Raw genomic sequence first — 23,732 nt, forward strand, 5'->3', positions numbered from 1 at the left:
GTGAACTGAAAAGTTGACAAACACCACCGAAAATGGACAACTCATCAACATATTGCTTTTTTTGTTATAAAATGAACTGGGATATGTGCGAATATTGAGCTGCACGTGAAGTAGATGAGACACAGCATTTAACGAGGTTCGGTTATGCCTACGTCCTCGGAGAGCAGCAGCAGTAACTTTTCACTATATGAAATAATATGGCTACAAATTTAGTGTTTACAATATGTATGGCTCACTCAATTTTCTCTCTTGGAGAATTCCTTTCTTGCTCTCTTTCCTCTCAACTCACTCACCCTTTTTCTTCCTTCTCTTCCTCTTCTCTATGTGTAAACTTCTCTTGATGGAGGTATCTATTTATAGGCCTAAGAATATGCCCGTACATGGTGTTATGCGGAGATAGCATCAAATATACCTCACATCATCCCAAAATGATGGTGATGGAGTTGAGCCCTATCTGAAAAATATGATGTCCGGTCCAATATACTTCCGGAAAATCATTAAAGTGTCCAACGGATAATCCTCATAAAAATGCTTCAATACTTTCTTAGTATAAGCAAGAATCTCGTTGGCATAATGCTCGATCCTTAAGTCGAGACAAATATTTCTTGAACTCTTCAGAAGCTTTAATGTGTTGCAAACACATTATAATCCATGTACTCACTGAGACAATTTATGCACATTAATATTGAGTACAGATTTTGTGCTTCAGGCACATGTCCTTCAGGGACTTGCTTCATGCAATTTCAATCCTTTCAAGGATTTTGTTTAAATGGATTAAACTTTATGACACATTATATAGCTTTAACCCAGCTATTTGTACATCTTTAGGGAATCGCTTCTGGCGATATGCTTCGTGCATTTAATAACCCTTAAAGATAACATGTTGGTCTCCATAAATGTGCAATAAGGAGGCACAATTAAATCTGTAAATATGGAGAAAACCCAACATTCCTTGTTTCTGCCAGAAATATTGTGTCATACAAAGTAGGTATATTCCCTTTTATTCCGAACACCCAAGTATAAATTTTAGTATTAACATCTTTTGGGGTTCGTACTGTGAGTTTGTTCTTTCACGTTCATTCTCATCTATAATGGAATTACCTCATTCCATTTTGGCCAATGATATTGTCGACATTTAATAATTGAACGTGGTTCCAATCAACACAGCCCATTGATGATTTGAGTAGCTACTCCAAAACCAAAAATTGTCATTCATCAATTCATGATCCCATCATTCTCATTTGCATGCGCATGCATCAATTATAAGCATTTCTTTGCTTTTGGGTACCCAAGCCACTTCAGGGGGCTTTTATTATGTGAGAATGTGGATTATAACCTCTAATGGAGCGTTATTTTACATAGGGCGTGGAAAATCTCCATTTAGGGAGTTCGAACAATTAGAACCCGTATATCTGTCATGCTGCAGGCATGCCACAGATTAATACATACATGTCAATTAATTTATGGGACTTTAACCCATATAATTTGCTATGCATTAGGCGTGCACAATATCAATATTGACATGTTAAAGGATTGTCCTTTCGGGACTTCAATCCACATCATTTGCTACGCAACAGGCGTGCATCATATTGATCACTGCTATACCCATATTCTGTTCTTTATGGGACTTTAATCTGTGCAGTGTATTATCAATGTATCCAACTTGCAATCTGTAAAATTTGCGTTAATAATTCATGGATACATACAAGCCATTCTTTTGGTGGGAGAAACAACACAAGTATTGCTTACATCCTTAGGTGGGAGAAACTTTTCTCAAGTATCATTCAAGCTCGTATCGGCCCAGTAAATATAATGTAGAGCTTGATGATCTAGTTATATCCTGCAAGAGCAAAAATCACAATTCTTCTCTTTGTCAAAAACAAATAACCCTCAGATTTAGGATCACTTCATGGATTCTTTCTTCAGATGTTCATTCTAAAGAAATAAAATCTCTTTTGAACAGAGAGTTACAAAAAGAGAAAAAATGCAAAAAAATGTGATATTGATTGCAAGGTAAGGTAAGCAATCAGGGAAGGAAGCTGGTAGGAGCAGACAATAAGCTCTCATATCTCCTAGTCTAGAAGGACTTCCGGAGATTAGAGCATAAGATCGCCTTCACAGTTTCCTGATATAGCAGAAACGTGATCAGGGATAGTCTTGCTTCCTGAATGGATGATCAAAGATAGTCTTGCTTCTCGGGCATATTGAGTGCTCACTGATAAGAAAAATAAGTAGATATCGCATCATTAGGTATGGAGTAAACTGGATGTCTTCTGCAAAGAAAATTTCGTTAGTAACACATTTATACACAAATACAATGAATAGGTAGAACCGGTGAATTTCAAATTAACCATAGGAAAATTGCGAGATTCTCGGGATACTTTTGAAAAAGTAGCTCCGTGAAATTCGTAAAGCAAGATCGGTTTTGACGAAAATAATACTTGAAAACGCCGAAAGTGCCGACAAACATTAATGGAGGCCGCATGAAGTTTTGGAATCTGGAAAAGAAAAAGAGAATATGGGGATCTGAGATAATATTAGGATCCTGAAAACTGTAGCCATATTTCCTCATATAGATATTGCCTTTGCAAAACTTGATTGGAGCAACTGCGTTTCAACTCAACTTCCTTCATTTTCTGAAACTTTAGTTTTTCGAAGACTTTCTTCTAAACCTTCTTAAAATGGCTTCCTCTTCTTCCTGCCCAAATTATTTCAATTTAAATGATGCTCCCACAACAACCAGTGACGCCAAAGTTTGGTGTCCATCCTTTGTATCCCAAAATCGTCATCTCACAGTTAATGATTCTGTGATGATGAATGATGCTACTGCTGTCATAGTAGCTAGGAATTTCATTATTCCAATGGATGAAATGTTGTTGACAGGGAGGTCTGAGGAAGAGGCTATTGATGACTCAATGGCTTTTAGCATTCAGAGTGCTGCATCTGTTTCTAACATGGCTGATCGTTTGCGTGCTAGGGCAAACGAGGTTCAGAGACTAACAACTGAAAATTCGTCTCTTCAAAGAATGCTTCATGAGTCTCAACAGGAGGTTGAGAAACTTAAAGGAGAGAATAATTCCTTGTTGAAACTGGTGAGTTCGTACTCCGTTGATACACTGAGAAGGCTAGACATGCTGCAAGTCTCAAATGAAAGAATTTTGGGAGATCATGAGAGGCTCATGGCTAAACTTAAGAGGCGCCGTCCTCTTCCTTCAGAGGCTTCCAGAACATAATGTAATTTTATAGATTTTACAGGGCCTGCACCTTCATTGCAGGTGGAAAAAATCTATCTGTTTTATGCTCCTTTGCTGTTATAATAATTGCGCACATTCTTAAACTTGCAACTGTGGTTTTTACGTCTTATCAAAATGACGGTTTGGAATCTTGTGCCTTATAGGTTCAAATAACCACATTGACTCTCCCAAATTTCATTTCAATGCATGTGAGCCCGTAACTTCTGGCCCAGGCTAAACACAAACTCAGAATTTATTTGCCCTTTTCAAATGGACATGAAATATGGATTGGGTAAAAGTGACGCTAATATCACAATATAGTAGTGAAGAGCATTAACTACTATATACCCACAACTTCAAGTTCAGGATTTCTCATATATTTAGATCCATGGGCTTCCGGCCCAAATATAACAAAATATGTGGGGAGGCTCAATTCATTATTTGAGGTTTATACTGATATTATCCATTTCGCGGTGTATTCTTAACAACCGGAATTCACAAAATATATTTCTTCCTTGAGGTGTCGATTATAACATAATCGAACTTTATTAAGTTCATCATTCTCTTATGCTAAAGAAATATGTGGTGTACCACAATTTGCAATAATACCTCAAGGATTTTCCATTTAACTGTTGGAACTTTAGGTTCTCAATACTTTTAGATTTTGAACTTCAGGCCAAAATCACATATTCTCATGGTATGGATATTCAATCCTCTTAGATTTTGAACTTCGGGCCAAAATCACATATTCTCATGGTATGGACATTTTTACAATTTTCTGTACATATTTCGGGACTTCAAGTCCTTACATAATTGTCCATATTTTGAGGAACTTCTGACATCTCATTTAATCGTTCATCCATGAGTTTAAGGAACTGCAGGTTCCCTTTTTGTATATAGTGACGGTTTACCCAAAATGTTTAATATTTATGCATACGTCACTATTCATGTGTATATAATTCATCAAGTCATGAATACATATCTATTCATGTGTGCAGTACATTTGCTAGTACAGTTATTATTCATGTGTACGGCACTTTTAACCAATACGGTACTGTTACATCATCAAGGAACTCTAGGTCCTTATTTACATGTCAAGGATCAAGGATCTTCAAGTCCGATCTCTTGTTTACAAGTATAGTACCGGAGAGACTGCCAGCTCTCATATCAATATCATCATCAAGGATCTTCAAGTCCTGATGTAATTGTATGATGAGGATCAAGGAACTTCCGGTCCTGATCTGCATATTGTAAAAATTCATCATACAGAACAATTAATCCATAAAATAAATTGTTGGTAAATAAATTACTGGTATGGACGATAAACCCGCACCATACTTTAAATAAATGTAAATGTGCGGTAAAATAAATTCATAAATTAAATTGCTTGCTGTATGGACGTTAATCCCGCACCATACCTTAAATAAAATTAAATGTGCGGTAAAGTAAATTCATAAGTTAAATAGTTTGCTGTATGGACGTTAATTCCGCACCATACCTTAAATAAAATTAAATGTGCGGTAAAGTAAATTCATAAATTAAATAGCTTGCTGTATGGACGTTAATCCCGCACCATACCTTAAATAAAATTAAATGTGCGGTAAAGTAAATTCATAAAGTATGAGGGTTAATTCCACATCATACTTTAAGTAAAAGTAAATTTACGATAAAGTAAACGTGCTTGTATGGGCACTAATTCTGCTCCATACATTTAAATAAAAGTAAAGACAATTATTTGTGGGTTCATATCAACACCACAATCAAATAATATAATATTATTATACTGATATATTAGTGGAAAGCTAGACACATCATGTTGGCTTTTCTTCTTTTCATCTGCAAACTTCACTAGCTTTGGATGTTAGTATGAGTATTAAATTGTGTGGAGAAATAATAAAATAATAGAAAAGGTAAGAGGCAAGGAGCTTATCGTTCCAGTTGGTTTGCTTGTATATCTCACTAGCAGACCACAACTCCTCCACTACTTTTCTTCCTTACATCAACATAATAGTTAGTAGTATAGATAATAGTGCAGCACAAAAATTATACCTGAGAGCTTCTCATGCTGATAACGTGTTATAAAATGAACTGGGATATGTGCGAATATTGAGCTGCACGTGAAGTAGATGAGACACAGCATTTAACGAGGTTCGGCTATGCCTACGTCCTCGGAGAGCAGCAGCAGTAACTTTTCACTATATGAAATAATATGGCTACAAATTTAGTGTTTACAATATGTATGGCTCACTCAATTTTCTCTCTTGGAGAATTCCTTTCTTGCTCTCTTTCCTCTCAACTCACTCACCCTCTTTCTTCCTTCTCTTCCTCTTCTCTATGTGTAAACTTCTCTTGATGGAGGTATCTATTTATAGGCCTAAGACATTGGTTGTTCACCTCACAATATAATTGGTAGACAACATCATTCATATTCTTCAATCAACAACATCATTAATATTCTTCAATCAATTGGGTAGTGGTTTGGTTTGGTGGGTGTGTGGTTAGGTTTGGTGGGTGTTAGTTGGCTATGTGGGCTTCACCTATTCTTCTTTACTTATTCTTCTTTACAACATTTTTTTCTTTTTCTGCTTTTTTTTTCTCTTCTTTTTTTATTTTTTTATTGTTTTATTTTTAATAGTCAATAAATTACTTTAGAGCACTTCCATTCCAAAAGGCAATGGTAAGGCAAAGGCAAGGCTATAGCAAACACTATTTACGTGAATAGTGTCAGTCTTGTCTTTTTTAGTTCCATCCCAAACGGCTAAGGCAAGGGCAAACACTATTCCTTTTACTTTATTTTCAATTTTTTTATACTTAACTATTAATTTTGATAACTTTTCAGATAATATTTTCGGTTGCCACGTGTCACTATTTATTATAAAATTCTCACTTAAAATTTCAAATAACATTTTTGGATTAAATTTTTGAATTAAATTTTCGGATAAGATTTTCGGTTGCCATGTGTCCATCAAATTTCAGAAAAAAATTTCATATGAGACTCTCTGTTGCCGCATGTCTTATTTCAGAAAATATTTTTGGATATTTATTTAAAAATATTATAATGTGAAGATTTGGCGTGGAAAGTGAATGATGAGAGTGGAAAGTAAAAAATATTTGAAGAAGAAGAGTTTGTATGAAGATTTGGTGTGGAAAGTGAATAAAATTGTTAGGTATTTATAGGGAAAAAATATATAATTTTTTGGTTTTTTTTTTTTTAAAATTCGGAATTTTTTCAAATTTTTTTGCAGGCTTTTTAGCCAAAAAAAATGAGTTCAGTTTGATTTCTAGAAGAAAAAAAAAACCATCGCAGCGTCCGGGAAGCGCCACTTGGCGTTTTCCTGTTGGGTTCTGTCAGGGCTGACGTCAGCTAGCGAAAGTCAAATTTTTTTACCGTTGGCGCGCGAAACTCACGCTCCAAAGGTTAAAAAAAAAAAAAAAAATTTGAAATGTGCTCGCTGACGTCAACGCAACTTCACCTCTAACGTCAGCGCCTTCGGTCTTGAGCCCAGGCAGGATTTGTCTGTGGGCTTGCCCGAGCTGGATCCGAATTTGGGCTGGGGGGGAGGGAGGCCTGTTGCCCTTGCAGGGCTTGTGCGCTGCACTTGCCCTTAGGCCGGAATCAGGGTATGTGTAAATATCAAGAGTAATGTCTAAAATATCGATGGTTTCGGAAATATCGATGGTCCAAAAATATGGAAACTTGAGGAAATTATCGATATTGAAAAAAATTGAATAAAAACCATGGAAATTGTAAGAAAAACTTGGGAATTTTTCTTGAAACTTTGGAGGATGTTTATTTAGTCAATTATCTAGTACTTTATCACACACAAAAAAAAATAGAATGAAATGTATTGCATGATGGATTTAATTGATTTAAATTGATTACATAGCGACCTGACAAAGATTGCGAGTGTAGAAAATATAGTAATTAATGAAAGAATATTAAATACACATAATCATTTATTTATAATGATTTACTACAATATTTTACACTTTATACATTGCATGGTAAGATATATGAGTGACTTAGTACTGCATAGAGTTCCTATAGGCCTCGTTTAGTACACCTCACATGCCTGGATTAGATTAGATTAAAATTAGGCCCATGTTTGGTTCACCTAATTCTAGTTCTAAGCAGGGATTACTAATGTGGGTCCCACTAAAAAAAGCCTCCTTAGAAGGTGTTAGTTAATCCCGTACAAAATGAGGGGACTCAACAATCTCGTGTGTTTTCAGGAAAAAAAAAAAAATTAATCCCGTGTGTTCTACCCTCATACTCAGCCACTCAATTCAAGTCCATGTAATCATCGTCATCCCCACTCCGATTCAACACACTGGCTTCACCATTAACATCATCATCATCATCAGTCATTTATTGAGATCAAAATTGAGGATGCTCCTCCTTCTGCTCCCCATGTCCGTCAAATTAGCCGAGTTCTTGATCGACAACAACTCTATAACACAATGTAGTGTCGTCAAGCTTGGATCCAATCGCCGAGTAAATCCCATGGATCTGAGTCAGTGCGAGGGCTCGTGTTGGTGCCTGCGATGCCTCGGCGAATCTGAAATCGCCATGGAATGGAAGAACCAAAATTGAGAGAGAGAGAGAGAGAGAGAGAGAGAGAGAGAGATATGAAGAGGAGATGATGGTGTTGATGGTTTTTGGGGAACTCCGACAGGTAAGCTATGTGGCACATGGTATGCCAAAAGTAGCCTATGCTTAGAGCTTTTGGGCGAGTGATCTGCTCTCAAAGTGGTTGTTGCACTCGTTGTTGTTAATTTTGCAAAATACCTGAAGTGTTTGAGGGTACTTTATGAATGTGAGATGAGGGATGTGGTGTGTTCTACAAATTGAGCTTGTTATCTTGCATGTAGTATCTCACGGCTTTATGTTGGACCTTCCTAGCTTCAGACTTGTCCTTTGGCATATTTCTATTTTCCAAGTAGTCGACGATGGGGTCTTGCCAGCTAAAGTTCTCATCAATCCGCATTGAGTCTACTTATTCTATTTCTTTGATGCTTGGCCGATCAAGGTGCTCGACCGAGATGAAACATCTGAACTGGGTGTCCAGCGCTGATCCTAAGCTTGCTAATGCATATGCATGAGCGTTCTCTGCCCGAGGAATTTTTTGGATAGTGAAAGTTGGGAATTCCTTCCAAAGCACTTGGACTTTATCGAGGTATTGGATCATTCTCGGGTGTTTTGCCATGTACTAGCATGAAGCTTGATTTGTGATCAACTGGGAGTCTGAGTAGATGGCCAATTTTTCAGTGTGATGACCTCGTATTCTGCTTCGTTGTTAGAAGCTAGAAAGCCCATTGTTAGAAGCTAGAATGCTCATTGTGATGGCTTGTTCCAACAAAGTTCCATCTGGGTGACATGTCTGCTCCAGCTCCCTTGTATTTGATGTTCCGTGTGTTGGGTAGGTCTGGATCAGCAGAGGAGGTGTCATCTACTCTAGAATTTTCCTTATTTTTTACTACAAGCTTCTCTTCTTCGGCTATTGAAGTAAACTCTACAACAAAATCTGCTAAAGCATGGACTTTTATAGCAGTCTTTGGCATATAGAGGAGGTCGTACTGACTAAGTTCAATGGCCTATTTCATGAGTCGCTGAGAAGCGTCGAGGCTATGAAGAATCGATCTCAAAAGAAATTCTGTCATGATGATTATTCGGTGAGCTTGGTAGTATAGTCATAACTTTCTCGCGTAAACTACAATGGAAAAAATGAGCCTCTCTATTTTTGAATAGCAAGTCTCAGCATCAATGAGGGCTTTTGACATGTAGAATATAGGATGTTGAGCCCCTAGCTTTTCTCGAATGATAGCTGAGCTGACTGCTGAGTTGGACACCGCCAAATAGATGAACAAATCTTTGCCTGGGACGGGTTTTGAGAATAGGGGAGGTGAAGTGAGCTAGGTCTTCAAGTTTTGAAAAGCGACTTCGCATTCTTCGTCCTACTTGTCTCTTTATCCTTTCTTCAACGCTTTGAAGAATGGCAGGCACTTGTCGGTAGATCTCGAGATGAATTTGTTTCAATGATGGCAACTCGCTCGAGAGCGAAATTGTGTCTCTTCTGTGCCACTGGCTTACTGGCTGGATTAACATATAGTCGATGACTGATTATTTGCGTGTCAGTTCCAGGCATGTCAGATGGTGACCATGCAAACACGTCATTGTTGTTCTTGAGGAAGGTAGAGAATTCCACCTTCTCTTATGAGCTTAGGCACGAGCCGGTCCGCGCTTTTCTTTCTGACTTGTCAAGGTCAAGGGGTACTAGTTCAAAGTCCTTTTCGGCCTTCCATCCTTATTCAGGAGAGACCTTCGGACGAATTCCCTCAACTTAGTCCCGACTCTTTGATTGCTATTGGGGTAGCTATCCCCTTTCCTTTCTAGTTTGCTAGACCGTTAGGAATGAGATCTGCTTCTAGAGGAAGGTGGTCAGCCCCACCTTCTCTTCTTGGCTTAAGTGCGAGCTTATCCGCTTTCTTCTCTCTGGCTTGTCAAGATCAAGGGGTACTTGCTCAACGTCCTTATCACGCTTCCAACCTTTTTTAGGAGAGACCTTCGGACGGATTCTCATGTCTTGGTCTTAACTCTTTGATCGTTATTGGAGAGTGGATGTTTATTTTTCCTAATGGTCGGCCAGACTTAGGGGAATGAAGTCCACCTTCTCCTCTGCCTATTTTTTTTTCCCCTCTAGTATGTTTCAACTTATGGGAATGAACTGGGCCTGCTTGCTCTTTTTCAACCCCTAGGCTAAGCATCTTCTCACCATTGCCTGATCAATGTTGATCTGCCCAACACCACCACTTGGATGAGAATCCTTCCTCACTCGCCGTACCAACAGGGACACATTTTGGGTGAAAGTAGTTTGGGGAAAAAGGGAAAGGTTTTGAGTGGGTTGGGTATTAGTATACCATTACGAGATATGGATTTCACCTTGATTTTGACTTAGCTATATACATTTATATCGATTTTGAATGCATGCTTTTAGCATCATTTTCCAAACGGTGGGGTTAGTATGTTGTTTTTAACTATGTGAAAAGTTTGTTTTTATCCACTAACAAGTTTTCCATTTTGCGCCTCCCAGGCAGTAGTTTGAGCTGAGTCGAGCGACCAAGCCGAGACTCGAATTTTTGAGCCCTGAATTTCTGTAGAACAGTTTTTATTTCCGTTGAACTTCATTTCGTTTGTAAACTAGATTCCTTTAGAATTGTTCTGTTATTGCCGATGTTAGGGTTGAATGTAAGTCCAGAGGCCTATTATATAAATTGCATGTTTTTATATTGTGCTTACTGCTGTTGGGATTATTTTAATGTGTTTGCCAGGTTAATTTTTTTTTTGGAAAAGTCCTTTTTCAAGGGAGACTGCCGAAATTCCTACAGAAAGTCTCGACCCTCTTTCCCTTGATTTGGAGAAGCGGTTATTGTTAGTAAGTGACCCCAGCATCAGGTGGATATCAGAAATATCACAAGATCCGTCACGGATTCTGAGGAATTCAGGGCGGGTACTGTCATAATATCTCCCAATTTTGGCCTAAATAATCCCCCGAATAAATGGTCCCAATTTTTAACCCATGAGATATTCATCTTATCCACGTGGCGCCTTGTGATTGGAAGCCTGAATATTTGCTCCCACACCTAAGTCGGTAAAATGCTCTTAATGAGATGTAGATTTAATTGAAAGAATTGAGCTTTCCTCTATGTGAGAGGAGGAGGTGCTGCTCTGGGAAAGGGGGTGACTGCGCGGAGTCATAAGAGAGTTTTGCTAGGGTTTCAAAATTACCTCATGTTTGGTGAGATGCCATCTATATCCTTAAATGAGATGACAAGATAATATCAAGGAGATTTGGTGAAAATCAAATTCTTGATTTAGGGAGATATATTCCAATCTTAAATCACGATAATTTGTTAATTAAATAGGATGTAATTAGCACAATTATTTGACCTAAAGAATATTCATTTTTTCACTTATCACCTTCTGATTGGTTGCCAAAATTCATGTTCCCACAACTCGTGTGGTCCTTCAGGAGTAATTTCTCCTCAAAAAAAGGATGATGTGGTTGTGATACACTAACATAATAACACGTTTTTTTTTATACATATAATAAGAGTTTTTGTTCAAAATTTTGTTTAACTCAAGCTTGGATTTTAAGTCATGCACTCTGATAGGCCTATATTTTATGCCCCTCTTACTTATTTATATGTTGATTAAATTGGTTGTTTCAATTGATTTTGTGATATTTGTGAAGGAATTGTGGAAATTGGTTGTTTTAATTGGTTTTTGTCCTTTATCATCTTACCACCCACCTACCCATTATCGGATCAAATCATACAACCCATCTTCTCTGGTGCACCTAACACTTACTACTACATAAAACCCCTCAAATTATGGAGTTATTTTCAAGTTTATACACATTTGTAAGACCCTTACAACTCCATACTCAAACCCTTATTAATAAAGGCTCCCAATTATATAGATCAACACATTTATAAAATACTTAAAACTTCAATTTCAATAAGTCAAATAGCATATTAAAATGTGTATAATAATATACCTATTACAAGATAGAGTTAATTACACTAACACCCAGTAAGGTTTGTAGTGCTTTACAAAATCCCCCCAAGTTTTGGAAATTACACTAACAACTCTTGAGGATTCAAGTTGTTTTCACAAATCCCTTTCTTTAATTTTGGGTAAAAAAAATTGATGGTTTCATTAAAAAAATGTATCTTCAAATGACAAAGTTAACTTCAACGATTAGATCGCAAGGGTGTATGTGCAATTTAATCTCTGAGATAAACATTGTCATTTGGAGAAATATTTTGAATATATCAACAATTTTTAGGTGAAAAATCAATAAAAGACGTTTTTTTATAAAAATAATTTGAAAACTCAAGAGTGTTGAGCATTCACAGTGGGAGGGTGTATTTTCGGGGGTGTAAAGCCACTTTTACATCCCCTTTACACCTCTGAGGGTTGTAAATGTGATTTTTGCTCCAGTGAAGAAGATGTAAATCTAAAGATTTATAATTTATTTCTTTCACATTTTCTGTTGTAGGTCCCACTTTTGTCCACTTTTTCTCACATTTTCTCATGTAGGTCCCACCTGCAAGAGATGTAAAAAAAGATGTATATGTGCATATAAATTTGCATTTCATGGTGGTGATGCAAATTTACACTCGTTTACACCTCTCTATTGCGGCTGATTCCGATCATAAAAGGTGTATATTTAACATACACCTTATTATACAACCCTCCACTGTGAATGCTTTTAGTGTAATTTGTAGAATATCCAGAAATTTTGTGAAAACACCAAAAAGGTCTTAGTACAATATATTAGTCATGGGGCTAAATGTAGTCCAGGACTAAATATTTAGCCGTCCAAAATATTAATTTTTTAAAGAATAGTGCAGGGCTAAATTTTTCCATCTCCAGCCATGCAAGACCATATTTTAGGGTCCTTCATATTTTATTATTTTGAGAAAAACTATGGTACAACACTCATGCATTCCACAACTGTGTATTGTTTAATTTAATTAAATTACTATTTAGAGACAATATTCCATGACCAATAATTTTTTATAATTTTTTTTAAACAACACTTGAAAACATTTAAAAAGGCGACCACAATTTTTTTTTTTTTTAACATTTTAAAAGGATGGGTTTCAATGGTCTGACCTCCAACAATCATGACAAGTAATATTTTTTTACGAATTGAAAACATTTTAAAAAGTGACCACATTTTAAATAAAAAAATTGGTTGGGTTTCAATAGTCTAACCTCCAATGGTCATGACCAATAATTTTTTTATAAATTTTTCTTAAACAACACGAATTGAAAACATTTAAAAAGGCTTTTAAAAATAAGTCAATGACGTCAGCGCTTTTATTGTTGGCTGTTGGATATGCACTTGCACGAGATGATTCGTGCTCTTGCCCACACTTGATAATTTATCTTCTTCAAAAGCACATGCATGAGACCCACCAAAAATTTTGCCTAGGCCAAAGTTGGGCTAAATGTGGCCTGGTTAAAGGGCTAAAGGGGCAAATGTGGCCCTCCAAATTTGGCCAAAATTTTGTTTAGGCCACGGCTAGAGATGAGTTTTGCATTATTTTAGGACTATATTTGGGATATAATCCATGACTGGACATGGCCTTACTATTGCACAATTTGACCAAGTCAAAAGCCGTGTTTCGTCAACAGTCGATGTACACTTATACATTTTTATAAAGCTTAATTACACTAATGCCCCTGAAACTTCAATCAAATCCCATTTTGCCCCCTCAAACTTAAAATGACCCACTTTCATTCCTTGACAGAGGTTTGGTGACCCACTTTGCCTCCTGCCATCAACTCCATCTAAAAATTTGTTAACTTTGATGACGTGGCAAGTAGAGCCTACTTGTACATAAATAAAAACATAATTAAATATTCTAAAAATTAAAAATAAAAATAAAAACATTTAAAAAAACCAAGAAACTAAAAATTAATAGCAGAGTCCAGCCCACCTTACTCTCCTCGACAATCACCTCCCTAACCCATTCAATTACCACCACCACCTCATACAACCTTTAGCTTTATAACCTCCTTCTCTAATTCAGTCACAATCTCTCCCTAGCTTTATTCTCACATTCTCAAAGAACTCACCAACAAATAGACAACTAGCCCAGCTTTCTATCCCTTTTCTCTACATGCCATTCTCAACCGCAGTGAAAAAAACCTAAATCCCCCAACCCATCCCAATCGACCCCGTCGGCAAGCCTTCACAACATGAAGAATGAGATTGAGATCCTCTCAAGAGTTCACAACCCAGAGTTGTGAATCTAATCCGATTATGTACGAATTCAGTAACCGACGACCCACTGTGAGAAGAGAGAGAGAGAGAGAGAGAGAGAGAGAGAGAGAGAGAATTGAAATTGAAAACCATCATTGTCTTTGGGTAGGCTGGTGCGGCTGGGTTCAATGTTCTGTGTGTAGAAGGGAGAGAAAGAAAGAGAGGGGTAGAGAGAAGAAGATAGGGGGAGAGGGAGACGGATGGGTTGGGTTGGAAGGGTGGGGGAGTAGCTATGGACAAAGACCAAGGGAATGGGGTCTGTGCGTCTTTTGGGTTCTGCGGTTGGGGGTGGGTGGAGGGGAGAAGGGGGGAGATGGGTCTGATTGATTTTTTATATATTTTTTGTTACTTTTAAAACTTTATTTTGTTTAAATGTTGTTTTTATATTTTTACTTTAAATTTTAATCATTTTTTAATTATTAGAATATTTAATTATATTTTTATCTATGTGGAGAGATGGGCTTCACTTGCCACGTCATCAAAATTAACAGAATTTTGTATGGAGTTAACGGCATGGGGTAAAGGAAGACATCAAACTCGGTTAATGGATGAAAGTAAGCCATTTTGAGTTTGGGGGGGGGGGGAGGGGAAGTGGGATTTGATTGAACTTTCAAGGGGCATTGGTGCAATTAAGCCTTCTTATAAAAAGATGCCATATCGCACATGTTTAGGTAGGGATGACAATTTCCTACACGACTCGAAACCCGTACGGAAAAAACACACACAAGGGGTTTCGAACTCCAACCAACCTCATTTCTCTCCAACACCTTATCCACCATACTACACACAATCTTGTGATTATATACCATGACTTTTGATATTTATAATGCTTTTTTTCTTTCTTTTCCTTCTTTCTTCTCCTCTCTCTTTTTTTCTTTCTTTTCCTTCTCTCTTCTGTCCTCTCTATTTTTCTTTCTTTCTTTTCCTTCTCTTTAGTTTTCTCTCCTCTTTTTTTTTATTTTTTTATTTCTTTCCTTCTCTCTCTCTCTCTCTCTTCTTTCTTTTCCTTATATTTTCTCTCCTCTCTCCGTGTTTTTTATTAAAATTTTTTCAATTGTGAGTTTTGTAACATGCATATTATTATTTATGAACCCATTACACAACTCGAAACCCGCACGATAAAAGACGACCCAAACCCAACACGACACGTTTATTAAATGGATTGAGTTCGAGTTGAGCATTCTTTACACATTTATTATCCCGACACAACACGACCCATTGCCAGCCCTATATTTACGTAGAGAAAATTATTATATTAGCTGGAGCTAGATATCGTGCTCTTGCACTCTCTTTGGAAACATACATCTGGTAGATGGTTTTGTCAAGTTTTTTGGCCAACCCTAAAAATAATGGTTTTCTTTAGAGTGAGCATCTGGATTCAAGTCTTCACGATGGCCATGTGTGAGTTCCCCACCTCCTCCTAATTTTGACACAAAATAATAATAACAATAATGGAACTTTGGCAAAATAAAATAAAATAATGGTTTTCGACCCGAAGAGAAAACAGGAAAAGAACAGCACAAAGGGAAGCTAGAAATTGTAGGGACATTTTGGTAACCAAATCCAACCCAAGCTTCTCAAGAAATCGATACAATCAAGAGTCATGACCGTTCTCAGATCTTGAATACATCTTTTTGTATTTCACTCCTCCAATGACCACGGAAAGTTCCTCTAATCTTCTCTCTTCTTCTTCTTCAACCTCTGGATGGAAGTACGATGTCTTCCTCAGTTGCAGACGCAATGGCAGCTGCAGAAAATTTAAAGACCATCTGTATGCTGCTTTGAATAAGAGGGGAATATTCACAATTGGAGATGACGATGAATGGGAAAGGGGGAGGGAAGAAGCCATCTTGAAAGCAGTTGAAGAATCAAGATATGTAATTCTTGTTCTTTCACAAAATTACGCCAGTTCAACATGGTGCTTGGATGCGCTTGCAAAGGCTGTTGAATGCACAAAATCGATGGGGCAGACAATACTCCCAATCTTCTATGACGTGGAACCATATGAGGTACTAAGACAAAAGGGGAGCTTTGCGGAAGCCTTCTCGAAGCATGAACAAGTCTTCAAGGACAATATGGGGAAGGTGTACAGGTGGAGAGCGGCACTTGATACAGTAGGTAATCTCAACGGATGGAATTTGCAAGACGGGTAAAGCCACTATTCTTCTTCTAGCATTCAAGTCCATATACTTTGTTTTATTTTCTCACTCTGCCAAAGAAAATAAATTTATTTTCTTCCTTCCTCGTCTGCGACTAGACAAGAAAAATGCTTACTATGATACCAGTTGATGCAGCACAAGTACCTGATAAATGGATTAGACAAGCATCAAAATTTAAGGACCACAAATCTGAAATTCTCTAGGTTGAGAGAAGTCCCAAATTTTGATTGATAGTATGAAAGATGGCCCAAATAACTCTTGAAAGATGATGAAAAAATAGAAGCTTGCTTGCTTCAAGTGTGCCTTAAAGTTGCATATTGCCCTATTTTTGCTTTAATGTTTTCGTGAAGTTCCAGGTTGATCTTTTTCTTCTTTTGTTTTTCTAATGTTTGCGTTGGTGCGAAATTCTTCTTAACCAATGTCTTTTTAAGTTTCTTGTTCTCAAGTTGATCCATAAATTTATTCGTTAATCGTTCTATATGACTGCATCCCTATACCGTTTCAAAGAATGTCAATTCCAGCATAAGATAAGTATGTCATGATTCATTTTACCTTCAGGGTACTTATTCATGATCTCTTTCTGACATTCTGAGATAAGTACATGTTAGAAATGTTGTTGTCTTTTTGGTCTAGAGATGTTGAAGGCACCTCACCAAAAATGGCGTATTGGTTTAGATGGTGATATGACAACTTATTAATCATTTATTTGTTTATTTACAGATACGAATCCAAAGCTATTCAAACTATTGTCGAATGGATTTTCAATGAACTAAATGAAGCGATCTCAAGTGTATCCAAGGATTTAGTTGGGATCGATTCTCGAGTGAAAGAGGTTCTCTCATATTTGGAGTCAGAGACATGGCCGGATGACGCTCGAATAATAGGGATTTCAGGGATGAAGGGTATAGGTAAAACAACTATTGCACGAGTTGTTTTTGACAGCATCCGTGCTAGGTTTGAAGCTTGCAGCTTTCTTGCCGATATTAGAGAGGTAACTGATAAACAAGGTCCAACTCATTTACAAAAGCAACTTCTTTCAGACTTGCTGAAAAGAAGTGTAAATATATGGAATGTTGAAATGGGAATAAATGTACTAAGGGAGAGACTACAAAATAAAAAGGTTCTGATCGTTCTTGATGACGTGGATCAGTTAGAACAATTGGCAGCATTGTGTGATCGTAGTTGTTTTGGTTTAGGTAGTAGGATCATCATAACATCAAGAGATGAACGTCTGCTGAGCACATTTGGAGTGGATAAAGTATACAAGGTTGAGCCGCTAACGGACGAGGAAGCTTTTAAGCTATTTAGTTCGAAAGCCTTCAAGAAGGATGTGGTTGGAGAAGAGTTTCTTGAGCTATCAAAGAATGTTGTAGAATTTGCTAACGGTCTTCCATTAGCTCTAAAAGGTTTGGGTTCGTTCCTTTTTGGTCGAAGCATAAAAGAATGGTCAAGTGCGTTGGCTAGACTGAAGGAAAATCCAGCAGAAAACTTATTGATGTACATGAAGTAAGTGTGGATATAAGAGAATTATTTGGGTATCTTGCATAGTTTTCTAAGAAGAGGACAAAGATAGTGGATTACAAGAGCAAGTGGAGAAGAGTGTCAGTTGGAGCTTCACAACATTAGGACATTCTTGGAACACTTACTCACAATTTACTTGGAACTATGAACATCTGAGGTGTGTATTAAAAGAACAAAATGGCTTCTTTTTTTTCTTTTCTATTTTGGGCATTTATGTAAGTGGATTTTTGACTCTGTTAAATTAGTAGCTATTTGTTTGTGATTGTGGAGTGGATGTTCATCCTTGCGAAGTAAAACTGGTGTCCATGAAAACAAAGTGACAACATTTCAAATTGGTCAATTGCATTTTCACATCATAAGATTTACCAACAATTGCGCATTCAGACCACAATTTTCTGTATTGAATAATGGCCTGAAGAGTCCAGTGTTTGACAAATGGTATTGGGCCTTTAATTTTACAACCCATAGTAACTTGGACTCGATTGTATTTATGCAACTAATTTGGTCTTGATAACTCCAACCGAAATGTTAAATGGAACGTGAAAAACTCTATTATATGTCAAATTGCCACATCAAATTTAATATTTAGTATTTGACATATTTAAATAGTTTCTATTTGTTTCTTTATTTTTGAGAATTAGCGATTTCTTTGATAGCAAAATAGGATTACAGACTGTCCTCCACCAAAGCATGAACATAGCAACAGGGGGGTCCTGAAACCATGATGATGTTTCTGATAAGGAAATACCAAACAGGCTATGCAATGCGCTATCCGATTAGTTTCTCTAAAGACAAAATGAATAGAAATATCTTCTAACTGGGAAAGTAAAAGTCTGCAATCTGAAAACAAAAAACTCAAAAGGCAACCTCTCTTCATGCTCAGCTTGGTCAGTCCTTGTCACGTCTTGCGCATCTCCCAGACACTCGCTAATCGCTTTTTCTTTTGCTTGAAGGATATTTACTGAATCACATGATATGGTTTCCATGCTTCAATTTGTTTGTGTTCTCACTTTTGCAACTTAGTAAGGACTCCTCCCACTAATAACCCTAGTATATTCTGTCGTATTGTAGATTCTAAACACGTGTCAAAAGAAACAAGAGCTCTGGGTACATCAGATGAAGTACCTTTCTCCCCCTCTCTTGCTAATGTTTAGTTATTCGTATATGGTTCCCCTCTTTCTCTTGTCTACTTTTCGCCTTAAATGTTCCATTTATCTTTCTTACATTCTTCAGATTCTAAATAAAATAACCACGTTTATAAACAAGTAAAAAGTGAGACAACACTTCTTGATTTAAAGGTGTTCAACCGCTGCGTTCACTTGAGAATCGTGAAGTTTTTGCCTCTGAATTGTCTTCTTAAAATATTGGGAAGGTAAAACTGTTATATAAGATTTCAAGTGACCCAAAATTCAGATCAAGTGATCCAAAATTCAGATTAAGTGATTAGAAAGGTAGTTAAATAAAAAAATTATGTTGCAGGAATTCATAATTGGCCCATTTGAGCTTTGTTCCATGGGCAGAATTAAAAGCACCAAATTAAATACACCAGGCCTCTAGACGCGTTTCAGGGGAATCTTATTCAAATTAACTAAACTCATTCTTGATTCTCCTATGAATAAATCATTAGTTCATCACTCAATATAAGCTTCATCAAATAAATACATACATAGGCTTCAGAAAGAACCATACATTTAGCTCCCTGTTTCAGTACAAAGGGAATCTAGCACTAAGCAAGCTTTGACAGTTAAGCAACCAACAAGGGATAGACTGGGGCAACGGGCTGAATTTCAGTAACCATTGGGCAAAGGAAAAATTGAAGGAACGGATAATTTGAGCACACGCATAAGCAAGATATAAATATGATATAGATATTGCAAAAGTAATTTTGGGTTGAATGCAGTTAATTATTTGTTACTTAAAATACCAATGAAAACAAAGAACAATGACAAACTTGTGCAGGGGATAAAAACATGCACCTCTCTATCTCTCTATGTACATATACGCGCGCATATACATACACATCTCAACAAACTTTTCTTCCTCTATTAACATGTCCCTCAAGATGGAAAGACCGATATAGTTCCTCTTTTTTCTTTCCTTTTTTATAGGATATGATTGCAGCACTAAGGAATAATTTTCACTATACAGGGCAAGGAGACAGCAAACGAAATAACCAAAAATTATGAGAACCAGAGAAACCCATACTAGAAGCCGAAATACCCAATTAGGAAAACAAATATAAATCTGTTTTAGATCATGTTTTCAGACTCAAAACTTTTTAATCATAACTGGATTCATCAAGAACACCCATTCCTAGTCCATAAAGTCACCACTTCACGTATTTCTTGCTCAAACCATTTGGAAACAGCATTGGTACTGAAGCCCTCTATCACTTTCAAGCCGAGTTCATTTACTTTTTGGGTTTTATGCTGATATAATCAGTTTTCACAAGTGATGTTCTGAAATGATCAGGTTACAAATTGTGTTCTGATATAATCACTTGTGAACGTGAAATGACCAAACTGCCCTCCATATAAAAGCACATGTAGCAACCCCTTGCCACCCCTTTTCTGAAAGGGAACTTGTCTGAACTCCTAAAACTCTCTCTCCTCTGTGTTGGAAGGTTGGCAAAAATTGGGGGAACTCCAAGTTGCGAGACATGTTCCCACTGAGCAATCCAGTTCGCAACCCATCCATCGTCATAACCCAGATGTCCTCAAATTTGGGACCCTAGCTTGGGCGCAGCGAATCCGAAAGGCACGGCCTCCATTGTTGACCTCCAGATCGAGGTGACTGCTGCGAGTCCACAGAGAAGGGAAAGTGGCGACTTCCGGTGTCGTTGTGAACGGATGTGAGTTGTGATATTGGTTTGGTAGTGTATATGTATTATGAAATCGTTCAGCCCCTTTTCACCACAGAGAGATAAAAGCTTAAATTTTCAGTTTGAAGCAGTTATGATATGTTGAAATTCATAGTTTGTGATATTATCTGTAGTGGGATCTGTCTGGTGAACTTGAATTTTGTTTAAAATTGACTGAATGCGTGTATAATGTAGTGCAATGTGTTTGATAATGGCGAAAATAACAGCACACAAAAAAATCATATGTTAACTTTGTCTGGCCTAAAAATTTGTAAATACGGCTAGTGTTAGGCTCAATTTAGATGCTAATGTGGGGAATTTATTGGCATTCTGGGTTTGTTTTGGTAATAAGAAGTATAGTTTGTGTGTTTTGGTTTCGAATTTGGTAATTGAGCTTGTACTACATTATACGTTTTCTATCACAACCTGATCCTTTTGTTGAAGGTGTTTACATTTGTGCAAAAGCCTTGGAGGGTTAGAGGGTTCATATTTCTGCCATTGTATGTGTATGTTAGTTTGTTAATAACTTGGAACCCACAGATATGTACAAAATCAGAGAAAAAACAAAAAGGAATGAAAGTTACTTGTTGAAGCAGCTACAATTTGAGTTTGAAGATTTGAGGATTTAGAAGATGATATGTGTAGTGGAATGACTGTTGTGCATGTTTTTATTCATCTATTTTTTATTTTTTAGTGTTATGAATCGGTGTAGTAATTATTTATGTTATTTGCAGAAATGGATACAGTTGGAATTTTGGTATGCTACAATGGAAGTTGGGTTAAGAAGGATAACATTGAGAGTTATGAAGGTGGGGAGGCTAAAGGCATAATAGTGTCACGGAACGTAACGTTTTCCGAACTTGTTGAACGCATTTATAAGATCATGGATGCAGAGCCCACGAAATATAGTGTCACATTGAAGTATTCAGTTCCTGTATCCACATCTGTCAGTAAGCACATAAGGGTTGAAGACAATGATGATGTTCAGTATTTTCTCAAGTACAACACAGATGTTATGGCCTCTAAAGTAACCCCTTTAGTAGCAAGCTTGAAAAATATCGAAGGTCATGGTATTGAAGGGTGCAATGGCATTGTAAGCGTTGAGAGTAGCAATGCTCCTGCTACCTTTGTTGTGGAACGAAGAAATGTGGTAATTTCGCACAATGAAACTGAAAATGGTGGGAATGGTTTTAATTGGAGTGATTGGGTTGAAGAAGTTCATTTTGAAAGCGGTGAAAACATAGTTGCTGATTTGTATCAACCTAGCAATGAAGAGGAACCGTACTCTTCACCAATTGTGCATCCTCCTGAGGACAGCAATGCGGAACCCTCCACTGTGCAGTGTAGACAGGTGCAATCTGAACCTCCCCGGCAATCAAGTTCGAGTGAAATGCATACAATTCGGGTTGATTCGAAGCATGGTGAGAGTGTGGAATATATTGGTTATGGTAGAGGCCTTTCGTGCATAAATTGGGAAGCAAATTTGAAGGTTGGCCGAGTTTATCCAAATAAGATTGCCCTTTTAAAAACCATCAGTTTAGCAGCAATTAGAGGCCACTTTCGGTTCAGAACAGTCCAATCTGGGAAGCGTCGGTTTTGTGTTCGCTGTTGGCAGGTGCCTTGCCCTTGGAAACTTCGAGCATATAAAGTTGGATTACATGAGTTTAAGGTTGTTAAATACGATCCACTTCATGAATGTGATCTGAGGTTTGTAAGTAGTCACCATCCTCAAGCTACGGCCGAATTGGTGTCTGACTGTGTTAAATGGAGATTTCAGGATTCGCGCAGCATTTATACTGCAGCTGATATAAAGACAGATGTGAAAAAAAAATTTGGTGTCAGCATAAGCTACTCTACAGCTTGGAGAAGCCGAGAGTTAGCTTTCAAAACAATGAGAGGGTCTGCAGAAGAGTCGTATTCCCTTCTCCCTTCCTATTGTTATGAATTGGAGCGTACAAATTCGGGAACTTTGACATACATTCAGACTGATGCAGCCGACCACTTCTTATATTTTTTTATGTCAATTGGTGCATGCATACAAGGATTTAAGTCGTCAATGCGGCCCGTGATTGCTGTTGATGCTACCCATTTGAAGTGCAAGTATAAAGGTGTTTTGTTTGTTGCGACCGCATTTGACGGAAATCGCAACATATATCCTGTTGCCTTTGGGATTGGAGATTTGGAGACGGATGCAGCATGGGAGTGGTTTTTGAGAAAATTACATTGTGCAATTGGTGATTGCTCGAATCTTGTTGTCATATCTGATCGCAATGTTAGCATACAACATGGGTTGCGTAGAGTTTTTCCTGGGGCAAGCCATGGTATTTGCTTTTATCACTTGAAGGGCAATATGAAAGCCTCATTTCACTTGAAGCAACGGGATCCGATATTGGGGTATTTTGTAAGGGCAGCAAAGTCTTATCGTCTAGCGGAGTTCAATCGTCACTTCTCGATGATAAACAATGAGCGAGTGAGAACTTATCTACTACATGCAGGCGTTCAGAAGTGGTCTCGGGCCCACTGTGATGGACGACGCTATAATGTGATGACAACGAATATTGTGGAGTCCATTAATTCAGTTCTTCGTTTTGCAAGGATGCTTCCGGTCCTACACTTGATCGATGAAATCACAAATTTACTTCTCACTTGGTTTAGTCAACGTCGAGATTTAGCAATGAAATGTCATTCTACATTGTGCCCTGATTTGGGTGAACAGAAGTTAAAGAAGAGGTTAGACGCTGCGTCAAGGATGAATGTGGTCAAAATCAATGATGTCGAGTATAATGTTCTGGATGGTGATTTGAACGGTCTGGTGCACTTGGCAAACCGTAGTTGTACGTGCAGGAAGTTTGACTTGGAGCAACTCCCGTGCAAGCATGCTATTGCGGTATGTCGGCACTTGAATTTGAACCCCTACTCCTTTGCCTCTTCTTATTATACACGAGCTACATGGGCAGCTGCATATGCTGAATCTATTTATCCTGTACCACCTAAAGGCACATGGGTTATTCCCGAACATTTGAACAATGTCAAAATCCTTCCTCCTGTTTATAAGGTTATGTCGGGCCGTCGCAAAATGCAAAGAGTACCTTCCAAAAAAGAGGACTCCCGGCAAAAAAAA

The 23,732-nt window shown here is 37.5% G+C and overlaps 1 protein-coding gene across 1 annotated transcript; it reads left to right on the forward strand.

Annotated features, from left to right (window-relative positions):
• Positions 15,552-18,047, forward strand: LOC18787139 (TMV resistance protein N). Its single transcript, XM_020556447.1, has 2 exons — positions 15,552-16,220; positions 16,951-18,047. The coding sequence occupies exons 1-2, from the start codon at positions 15,724-15,726 to the stop codon at positions 17,738-17,740; spliced, it is 1,287 nt and encodes a 428-aa protein (XP_020412036.1). The 5' UTR covers positions 15,552-15,723; the 3' UTR covers positions 17,741-18,047.

The sequence above is a fragment of the Prunus persica genome, chromosome G2 (assembly GCF_000346465.2).
Source record: "Prunus persica cultivar Lovell chromosome G2, Prunus_persica_NCBIv2, whole genome shotgun sequence".
Lineage (NCBI taxonomy): Eukaryota > Viridiplantae > Streptophyta > Magnoliopsida > Rosales > Rosaceae > Prunus > Prunus persica.

What these genes read in the sequence shown, in the direction of transcription:
- LOC18787139 (XM_020556447.1), top strand. Translation starts at nt 15,724, where the DNA reads ATGACCACGGAAAGTTCCTCTAATCTTCTCTCTTCTTCTTCTTCAACC. An exon ending in GGATGGAATTTGCAAGACGG is followed by an intron (nt 16,221 to 16,950) that starts GTAAAGCCACTA and finishes GTTTATTTACAG; the next exon opens with ATACGAATCCAAAGCTATTC.